Source organism: Pleurodeles waltl, chromosome 11 (assembly GCF_031143425.1).
Source record: "Pleurodeles waltl isolate 20211129_DDA chromosome 11, aPleWal1.hap1.20221129, whole genome shotgun sequence".
Taxonomy (NCBI): Eukaryota; Metazoa; Chordata; class Amphibia; order Caudata; family Salamandridae; genus Pleurodeles; species Pleurodeles waltl.
Window position 1 is genome coordinate 955,889,246 of NC_090450.1, and position 11,593 is coordinate 955,900,838.

At 48.2% G+C, this 11,593-nt stretch overlaps 1 protein-coding gene across 1 annotated transcript in view; it reads right to left on the reverse strand.

The window, feature by feature from the left end:
- MMP11 (matrix metallopeptidase 11) overlaps nt 1-2,123 on the reverse strand; it is a 119,602-nt gene extending 117,479 nt beyond the window's left edge. The window contains exon 1 of the mRNA XM_069215182.1: nt 1,850-2,123. Within this exon, the coding sequence (XP_069071283.1) occupies nt 1,850-2,122 (273 nt within the window). The 5' untranslated portion in view covers nt 2,123. The remainder of the gene's footprint in view (nt 1-1,849) is intronic.
- Nucleotides 2,124-11,593: the final 9,470 nt, after the last annotated feature.

The window sequence follows — 11,593 nt, forward strand, 5'->3', positions numbered from 1 at the left end:
CCATGCTGCGGGACAAACAGACATCTCCAACTCCCCCCTCCCATGCACTAGACTGTCAATGGGAGCCATAGTGAGGGACAGGCAGACATGTCTAGTATCTCCACCCCCTCCCTAGACTGTCTATGGGGGGCATGCTGAGGGACAACAGACATGTCCAACTCCCTCCTTCCCTCCCCTGTACTAGACTGTCAATGGAAGCCATGCTGATGGACAACAGACGTCCAGCCCCTCCACCCCCCCCCCCAGACTGTCTATGGGGGCCATGCTGAGGGACAACAGACATGTCCAGTCCCTCCACCCCCTCCCTAGACTGTCTATTGGGGCCATGCTGAGGGACAGGCAGACATGTCCAGCCTCTCCACCCCCTCCCTAGACTGTCTATGGGGGCCATGCTGAGGGACAACAGACATGTCTAACTCCCCTCCTCCCCTGTACTAGACTGTCAATGAGAGCCATGCTGAGGGACAGGCAGAGATGTCCAGTCCCTCCACCCCCCCCCTAGACTGTCAATGGGAGCCATGCTGAGGGACAGGAAGACATGTCCAGTCGATCCACCCCCTCACTAGACTGTCAATGGGGGCCATGCTGAGGAGCAATCATGTTCAGTCCCTCTATCCACCCCCCCACCCTTGTCACTAGACTGTCTATTGGGGCCATGCTGAGGGACACACAGGCATGTCTCGCCCCTCCACCCCCTCCCTAGGCTGTCTATGGGGCCAATTCTGAGGGACATACGGTCATATCCAGCCCTCTACCTCCCCCCCCCCCCCCCGCCCTTTTCACTAGACTGTCTTTGGGGGCCATGCTGGGGGACAAAACAGTCATATCCTGCCCTATACTCCCCCTCCCTAGACTGTCTATGGGGGGCATGCTGAGGGACAGTCATGTCTACCCCCCCCTCCCCTATACTAGACTGTCAAATGGGTGCCATGGTGAGGGGCAGGCAGGCATGTCCAGTCCCTCCACCCCCCTCCGTAGACTGTCAATGGGAGCCATGCTGAGGGAGAGGCAGACATGTCCAGTCCCTCCACCCCTCTCACTAGACTGTCTATTGGGGCCATGCTGAGGAACAGTTATGTTCAGTCCCTCATTCCCCCCACCCTCCTCACTAGACTGTCTATGGGGGACATACTGAGGAACAAACAGACATGTCCAGCCCCTCCATCTCCTCACTAGTCTATCTATGGGGGCCAAGCTGAGGGACAACAGACATGTCCAGTCCCTCCACCCCCTCCCTAGACTGTCTATGGGGGCCATGCTGAGGGACAACAGACATGTCCAGCCCCTCCACCCTCTCCCTAGACTGTCTATGGGGGCCATGCTGGGGGACAGACAGAACCCGCCCCCCTCATTAGACTGTTAATGGGAAAGATGCTATGGGACAAACAGGCATCAACTGCCCCCCAGACTGTCGATGGGGCTATACTGAGGGACAACCAGACATGTCCTGCCACCACACGCTCCGTTGCTGTACTTTGAGCAGACCGGATTCTGGCAGAGGCAAAGAAGAAACAGGACACAGATGAACGCTTCTGTTTCAGAAGGCTGTGCCCCCTGCTGCCCTCATTAACGCCCCCGGGGGCAGCTGCTTGCACACAGCCCGGCGCGGCAGGTGGAGGTGCGCTGTGAAACCCGAGCTGCTCCCATCGCCCGGGTGAAGTTCAGACTTGTTGTCCAGATGCCGCCGAGCACTGGGAGCCGGACAGGGTGTCTTAACCCGTTCATGTCCGGCTGCAGCAGGCAGAGATGCGCGCAACCCCAGCATCGAAAGAAAGAGAAAGTGTCCATTTAACAACTTATCAAAGTAACTCATTAGAGGTGTGGGGGTGCTCCCCGCCCCCTTACTCACCGGGGCTTTGTGCCGGGGGTGTCCCCTGGGTGTTGGCAGCGCCTGCGCCCCCAGTATAAAGTGCACTATGAAGGCTGCGACTGCTGCTGGGAGGGGGCTGAGGGCCATCCTGCTGGAGGGGGGTCCCGGGGCTGCCTCAGTGCGGGAGTGAGTGCGCGCCGCAGCTGCCTCTCCCAGGCTCTGGCTAGGGGTGTCCTCCGGCCCTTTATATACTCCCTTCTGCCTTTTGTTCTCCCTCTTGGAATTACAGTTGCATGGGCTTACATGACACATTTCAGGGAGGTCACGTGCGCGGTGGTGGGATGGGGGGGAGGGGAGGGTAACGAGCTATAGGAGGGAGGCCGGAGCAATATTGAAGAGGGAGGGGGCAGCTTCCATTTAGCCCAGCTGTGTTAACTGTTTCCTGGCAGGTGGGGGCGCAGACACCTCCCTCTCAATGCCCCACTACCGGCTTTCTCTCCTTAACAAAGACCCCACCCCCAAACTCCCATCAATTTATAAAAGTGGGCAGTTGAAAAGGATTCTTCCACTTTAGGGCAGCTCCCCCGCACCCTCCACCCCTTTCCTCTGATCTCAGGGGCTACTGAAGCCCGTGGGAGAGACGAGCCTCTCGGGGCACGGCGTCTGTGCCAACGCTCCCAGACATGCCACACTGGCAAGGTTGTTGATACAAAGTTGGAGCCTGGTTTCAAGGAGGGCATTGGGTAAGAGGGTGGTCGCCTGGGAGATGGCACTTGCTGCAAATAAATAAGTGCAGGCGCGTTTATCCGAGCTCTTTATTTATGGGCATGCCCGGGGCAGCGGTGCACGAGCGCTTAGATGCAGTGCGGCTGGGTGGGGGTAGATAACAGGGGCGCTTGTTGCTTCATAGCAGTAAAAGTCCTTGATACAACCCATTGTGACGTCACACAGTGAGAGTTAGTGACGCGCATCTTCACTGGAAATCCAATGTGACATCACAGAGCAGGGGTTACTGAGGTGCATATTCACTGCGAGTTAACTGTGACATCGCAGGACTTGAGTTTATGTAATACGTCCTTACTGCAAGCCCATTGTGACATCGCATCAAGGGCAACAAGTGCTACATAAATGCAATCACAATACAGTATTTAACCCTCCTGGCCTTTGGTATTAGTAATATAATTCTCAGCAGTCGGGCAGTCGATTGTAGTTCATACAGGCTGAATTATAAATCCCTTATACTGCCTGACATTCTTACACTCACATAAGGCAACATTGGTACAGGGCATGTGTCACCCCATACTGTACCAGTCCATAGTATTCTACCACTCATCATCACTTGAATAAGCATGGAATAACCAAAGAGACCTGTCACATGCCGCTGGCCAGTGAAGGACATTCATTTAGTCCAGCTTTGCAGGTACCAACAAGCTGCGCACTACAACACTTCCTGACACCTCACGATGGCCCTCAGATATGGGATAATGTTAACAAAGTCCATTCTAGCAGGTCTGTCCACCATGCCTTCCTCCGACCTATGCCTGCTCAGGACCATAAACCTTAAACAAAGCATCTCAGAATGGACAACCCATTGAAGTAACTAACCATCTAAGGCCCTTCTGACCTTTATAGGTGGCCATCTGGTGAACAGCAGCGCTGTCCTGTTGTACTGAAAGAGCATTAGCATTTAGAAAGATGTTAATTAAATGGGATAGCATTTATTTATATGCTTAATGAAGTAAAATAAAAGAAGCAGATAAGGTGTCCTACACCACTTAACTTTAGAAACGCATTCATTTTTTAAGACATTTTGCATAAAATGTTAAAAAATATAATAAAGTCTCTCCAAAATTAAAAATATATATATTTCATTAACATGCAGAAGTTTCACCTGAGTACATCAGATTATATCAGTGCATTCTGAAGTGCTTTTTAAAACTTGCCTATGATCACACAATTTGGTAAAATGGGGAAGCTAGGATTGATCCAATTTTTTCTGGTTTCACAATGTGCAATTATATTTGATTCCGATACATTAATCAAGTTACTTCCTTTTCACACTTGACACTCCCAAGGTAGCGATAGCACGCATAAAAGGCTTACCACAGGGTTTGGTAGAGGGATTGTGATTCAGATACAGGATAAAACAGTATTGTCAGATCTTTGGATCTTCTATAGACTAGGGACTTTCTTTAGAGGGCAGTGTGGCATGAAACCCTCAAAGTAATCCCATGACTCACTGACCATACCATGTATATAATTTGCTTCCCCTATGCCCACCTTAACCCCCTCTCCTAACCCCCGCAAACCTGCTCTCCCACCGTGCTGGCATCAATGAGGCCCTCAGGCACACCACAGACATACTTTATGGCCCATAGGAACATGGTTGCGAGTACCCATGATCTCAGCGGACTATGGTTAAAAGAAAGACCATAAAGGCATCTGCAGAGCTGCTGAAAGCTGCCAGTTTACTTAAAACCATAAACTGCACTCCTGTCTCTCATCTCACACTTCTTCGTCCATCACACTGCTAGGCGCTGCGTCCCATAACACGATAACCACGCGTTGGTTGTTATCACTCACAACAAGTAAACACATCCCACTTGGGATCACAACAAAGACAACACACTTCACTCCACATACCTTACACAGTGTGTCATTCTCCCGATGCAGTCAAGCACTTCAGCGCCTTACACAGGGGTAGAAAGTGCTATATAAATGTTACATTACAATACCTAGTGAGAGTTAGTGACATGCAGCTTCACTGGAAAGTCACAGTAACCCAGCAGAGCAGGAGTTAATGATGTATATCTTCACTGGGGGTTCATTGTGACATCACAGAACACAAGTTAATAATATACAACCTTATTGGAAGACCATTGTGACATCACAGAATTGAAGCTAAGGATGGTGCCTTCATTGAAGTCCACTGTGATATCACAGCACAGGAGTTAATGATAAACACCATCATACAACTACATTGTGATGTCACATTAATGGTGCTTTATGAATTACTGAATATGAGGTAATACTACACACCTTCAGCAACAGCTTATGATATCGATCTTCAAACAAGTCTATTGTGACATCAGAAAACAGAAGCTAATGACAGACATCTTGAGACAAGTCCATTGCAACTTCATATTAATACCATGCATCATTACTGCAGGTCCATTAGGACATCACAGAGTGGAAGTCGATGACAGACATCTTCAAACACACCCTTTGTGACATCACATTAATAATATACTCCCTCATACAAGTCAACTGTGACATGGCAGTGAAGGGCTACTGAAGGGCGTCTTCACACAAGTCCATTGAGGCATGACGTTAACAATATACATCCTTCGGCAAACCATTGTGACATCAGACAAGTCCTTTGTGAGATCAGAGCTCTAAGTTATAACCAGGGTCACTGGGATTATGCGGCAGGTTAGCACCAAATTATGTGGCAGGGTTTACTAAATTAAGTGGCAAGAAGTTGCAAATTACGAGGCATATTGTGGCACATTTTTTAAAGTAAAACTTAATTATTTTATAATTTGTACACATGGTAATGGTGTATGGAGAAAGATTCCACCTAATTACTAACAGTTTAACAACCAAGTACAGAAATAAGCAACTGAAGAATGTCCAGTTAACCATCGCGAAAGCCCTTCACCATGTGCGAACACACATTGCCACTTTTTTTAGTAACTTTTGATCTGTTAGAGCTAGAAACAAAATTATTTTTGGTTAAAATCTGCAGATTATGCAGCAGATAGTGGGTTATGTGTCAAATCAATAATTATGTGAAAACATATGTGGCTGCAGAATAGTATAATTCCAGTATTCCAGTGGCACTGGTTATAACTCCAGTGTCAATCAAAGAGCGAAACTGTGTAGTGTGTATCATCACTGGAACACTACTGTGACATCACAGACCAAGAGATAATAAGTATTGGCTTGGGCATAAAAATATGACTAGCTTCTGTGCCTCCTGCATCTCTCCCATGAAGCATTTCTAAGGTAGGAGGCCCTCGTAGCATTGTCTAGATTTAGTCGGGTTGTTAAGCTGGGTGGCCTGCAGCCGATCACATAGTCTGTGGACCCCAGCGATGCTGATTTCTGCACCTCTGTATTTATTTGGGCTGTGCAGTTTTTAGAGGTGAGCAAGCCACTGAACGGTCAAGCCAGATGCTTGGCTCTGGCTCAATTCTCGGCCCACTTGGACACTCCAGCCCGAGCTTTCAAGGGAGGTCATGTGGCTTAGTGGCTGCACGTGCTGTCCATGTAACAAGGGTGAACCAGGTTGGACGCCGCATCCTGTAAATCTGGCAAATCTCCCTGTGTCATAAAACAACATTTAAAGTAGTTTGTGAAGTGATCGTATTTCGGTGAGCAAAGTTTGGGCCATGTGACACTGCTAAAAATAAAATGTGGATTCTCCCTCCTGCCAATCTTCTCTTCCAAGAATTAAGGACAAAGCATTAGCATTTGATGTCAGAAAGAAAATACCCAATTAGTGGCTGAATTGCCCGATGTAATACTGGAAAATAATAGATCAATCCTAGCTTCCCTGCTTGACTAAATTGTGTGAGCCTAGGTAAATACTTAGTCACTGAGCATCATTTTTGTTCATTATTACATATTAATGCATCTTCATATGCATGAGTTCAGGGTGTGCACTTACAAAAACATCTGGTGTTTGATTTAATAAACTATAATGGCGTTCTATGGATAATTGGAATCTAGGTCACATATAGGGCACAAATGACAACTGACTTGACTCTTAGTTTATTATTAGGATTGTCATTTCAGTGGGGGCAGGAATGATTCTCAGTTTCTATTTAAAAACTATGACATAATAAATACTTCTTGCTACAGAGATACAATCTGAGTTACTAAGTTGAAACGTTTTCGCATGTTGAAGAAAGAGGCCTTCTCGAGTTCTGAAGACACTTAACAACATGGTGATTGCTGCAAGATTTACGCGCCAATTTGTTTCAGGGCTCGGCTCGTGCATGGGCTCTTGGAGCCAGCGCCGACCACTTGGCGGTTCTGGCTAGGCTGTTCTTTTTAATTTGATAACTCATCCACCTCTGGTACTTTTACAAATCTGCCCCTCCTGGCAGGGATGTAACACAAGTCCCTGTTACCGCTGTGGTACAGGGGGGCCTCAGCCTTTCAGGGAAGCCCCCAACCCTTTGGGGGCTCTCATTCATCCCAAAGTCCAATGAATGTTCGTGAGCTATGGCAACCTCCGGGCCCCCATCACATTCTGAGGGGAGGGGGCACCATTTTGTGTTATGCTCCCTTCTCCTGTTGACATGGGAGTATAACGCAGGCGGGCTGTAGACTTGATGTAAGGGTGCCTCCTTGTCATAGGGCATCTGTGAAACGGCTGCTTTAGTGACTTTTTGTTGAGCGCACAAGCGCTCTGACCTGTTGTAAGTCTTGTGGACTTTTGACCACGCCCACCTCACACCCATCAGTATCACTCGTGCCTGGGCTTGCCTTTCAAAAGTCCTTTGTTATCATTGGTAAATGCTTTACGTTTGTCCCTCCTTGGGGCAGTTTTGTTACCGCCTTGGCCATCAACCCTGGTACATGGATAATTGTATGTTTGTCGGTACGTTTAAATGCGAGCAAACTTCTTTTTTCTTTTGTGTCTCTCCTTCGAGGTCACACTCATGGAGGTCGTGGTGCTTTGAATCGGCTCACTTATGTCAACTGTTTTACTTTTCATTTTCAATTTAAGTGGCAAGAAATGTCCAGTTAGGAATTTACAACGTTAACAGCTCTAACTCGAGCAAACGCGAGACCCACTGCATTGCAAATGCCTGTTAATGTATATTCGCCAAATAGTTCAAGGGCTTCGCATTGTAGCTACCTTGTAGGCGGCCCCCTCTGTTGAGGGGTCAAAAATTGAATGATGAGAGAGAGATCTCCCACTTGTTCATCGGCTTGTTGTGAACTGATCGACAATATGGGGAGCTTGGCTTGTCCCGCTGTGTCTGATTTCAGGCACCTTTCGGTGGCAACTAACCCAAAGCTGAAATTCACACAGGCTCCTAGAGCACGTTCAGTTTGAAGAGGATGCTAACATACACACCAAAAAATAAAACAAATAAAAAATCCCCCACGGCGTTAAAAGGAGGGGTTCGCGGGTACAGTGATGCTTGGAAGGAGGCATGGCACCTTACTCCTGTGCCCTTTGCGCCATACCCTCTACACTCAGATTATGCATCTCGCCCTTGCTCGGACACACGTGCCATATTTCCAGCAGAATTCCTATTGGTCGCGGATTATTAGGGGTGGGATTACAATGAAAGATGCTTGTGGTTTATCACCAGCTTTCCCAAAGCCCCGTTTAGACTGTAGGGGTTACTGCGTACCCGTAACCTGCCATAACAGCAGCTTCTGTCCACTCTGCCTCTGATGGGAATTGTGCCCTAGTGGGTGCGTCTGATGCGCGAACTGGCAGCAAAGATGTTCAAAGCCACGAGGACCAATGGCAACAAGGCTTCTGAATGTGGCGTCTTTATCTATCCGAAGGTGAAATGTACACAGATGCCAAGTACTGGACCAAATGGATACTGGACTGCCGATGATACTTTACGTACTGGAGCACAGAGCGCACTGGCCTGGTAATGGTGCTTTACGTACTGGAGCACAGAGCGCACTGGCCTGGTGATGGTGCTTTACGTACTGGACCACAGAGCACACTGGCCTGGTAATGGTGCTTTACGTACTGGAGCACAGAGGGCACTGGCCTGGTAATGGTGCTTTACGTACTGGAGCACAGTGCGCACTGGCCTGGTAATGGTGCTTTACGTACTGGACTATAGTGGACAATAGGCTAACTATGGTGCATTACGTACTGGAGCACAGAGCACACTGGCCTTGTAATGGTGCTTTAGGTACTAGAGCACAGAGCACACTGGCCTGGTGATGGTGTTTTACGTACTGGAGCACAGAGCACACTGGCCTGGTAATGGTGCTTTACGTACTGGAGTATAGTGACAATAGGCAGGCAATGGTCCTTTACGTGCTCTGGGCACTGGACTGGTCATGGTGCACTGCAAGCCGGGCAGTGTGGACAAAGGGCAGACAATGGTACTTTATGGACTGCAGCATTGAGAGCACTGGATATGGGTTATGCAACCTACAGATTCCTGGATACTGGCTCGGTTACAGTGCTTGAGATATTCTGCCGCTATTCTTATTGGAGTGGCTTTGGAATTTTGCAGACCAGGACACTCTCGAGCCTCGCCTGGCTATGGCACTTTACACAAAAAGGAGCTCTGCAGATACTGGCCTGGCTATGGTGCTTGACAAATTGGAGCATACTGGATAATTTAATACTCTTTAGATTTAACAGCCACATTGGTCATGTTCTCTGTAATGGCCAAATTAGTCTCTTTGGGTCACCTTTACACCAAACATGGAATTGTGTCAAAATCAAATTTACCTACATGTTACAAGGTTTTGAACTTACACTGTTTTGTACTTCCAAATTACACTGTTGCATTCTTAAATATTACAGTATTTTACTACAGCTGCTTATTCACAGGATGTGAGAGTGATACAGACACACTTCTACAAATGAAGAAGTAATAGGCGAGTTGCCAAATTGTGCAACCCTAGGAGCTAGGACTTGAGTATTTGTTCAGATTGTGCAGCTCTAGGAACAAGACTTAAGAGTTCTTCAGATTGTGCAACCCCTAGGAGCTAGGACTTGAGTGTTTGTCCAAATTGTGCAGCTCTAGTAACAAGGCTTGAGTATTTGTCCAGATTGTGCAGCCCTAGGAGCTAGGACTTGAGCCTTCGTCCAGATTGTGCAGCACATAGGATCTAGGACTTGAGTATTTGTCCAGATTGTGCAGCCCTAGGAACAAGGCTTGAGGGTTTGTCCAGATTGTGCAGCCCCTAGGAGCTAGGACTTGAGTGTTTGTCCAAATTGTGCAGCCCTAGTAATAAGGCTTGAGTATTTGTCTAGATTGTGCAGCCCTAGGAGCTAGGACTTGAGCCTTCGTCCAGATTGTGCAGCCCCTAGGAACAAGACTTGAGACTTTTTTCAGATTGTGCAGCCCCTAGGAGCTAGGACTTGTGTGCTTGTCCAAATTGTGCAGCTCTTGTAACAAGGCTTGAGTATTTGTCCAGATTGTGCCGCCCTAGGAGCTAGGACTTGAGCCTTCGTCCAGATTGTGCAGCAATTAGGTGATAGGACTTGAGTATTTGTCCAGATTGTGCAGCTAGGAACAAGGCTCGAGAGTTTGTCCAGATTGTGCAGCCCCTGTGAGCTAGGACTTGAGTGTTTGTCCAAATTGTGCAGCACATAGGTGATAGGACTTGAGTATTTGTCCAGATTATGCAGACCTAGGAACTGGAACTTGAGTATTCGTCCAGATTGTGCAGTCCTGGGAACAAGGCTTGAGTATTTGTCCAGATTGTGCAGTCCTGGGAACAAGGCTTGAGTATGTGTCCAGATTGTGCAGCCCCTAGGAGCTAGGACTTGTGTGTTTGTCCAAATTGTGCAGCTCTTGTAACCAGGCTTGAGTATTTGTCCAGATTGTGCAGCCCTAGGAGCTAGGACTTGAGCCTTCGTCCAGATTGTGCAGCACATAGGTGATAGGACTTGAGTATTTGTCCAGATTGTGCAGCTAGGAACAAGGCTCGAGAGTTTGTCCAGATTGTGCAGCCCCTGGGAGCTAGGACTTGAGTGTTTGTCCAAATTGTGCAGCCCCAGTAACAAGGCTTGAGTATTTGTCTAGATTGTGCAGCCCTAGGAGCTAGGACTTGAGCCTTCGTCCAGATTGTGCAGCACATAGGTGATAGGACTTGAGTATTTGTCCAGATTATGCAGACCTAGGAACTGGGATTTGAGTATGTGTCCAGATTGTGCAGTCCTGGGAACAAGGCTTGAGTATTTGTCCAGATTGTGCAGCCCCTAGGAGCTAGGACTTGAGTATTTGTCCAGATTGTGCAGCACACAGGTGATAGGACTTGAATCATTGCACAGTTTGTGCAGCCCCTAGGAGTTAAGGTCTTTGTTCAGATTGTGCAGCCGAAATATGTCGGGACAGAAGATATTGTCCAGACAATGCAGCCCCAAGGATTTGTGATGAAATGTTTTTGCATACATTTTCTGCACCTAGGACTCAAGCTTTCACTCACACACACCCCAGGCCTCTCCACAGCCCGCATTCTCCCTGATGACAGAAGTCCACGCTACCAGGCTCTCTCTCCTGCCCAGGGGCAGAGTGGATCCGATAATGTCTCTGCAGATTCAGGCCCTGACAAGTTACAGTGTGCGAGTGTTTACCTCCGGTTGCATTATTTTGCCTCCCAGGATCCCGTACCCTCCCCTGCGTTCCGCAGAGGGACATGTGCTGCACAGGTGAGACTGGGACAAGGTTTTCCGCACAGAAGCCATGCTCCACGAGTAACCAGGCCTCTCTTCCCAACTCCCAGCACTCATGCTGCTCCCCCCTCACGAGCCCGGCAAACCCCGCTCTGAATAAGGAGGCGTACAGGGGGTCCTGGGACCAGGCCTGCCCACCAAGAGCCGACCTTCCCCTGCTCTTCTGCATAGTTGAGCCTCAATCCAGGCCTCTCTTCCCAGCCCCCTTACAATCTCCTCGTCTCTTCGCCTTCATCATGCACAATTTTTTCATATTTTTTTTTTTACTGCAAATATTATATTGATATTATCAATGAGGTTCTCAAAGATGTCAGGAATGCCGTAATTTGTGGGGTAATTAGCAGTGCATGGTGAGGGCACGAGTTATAGTTACCTTA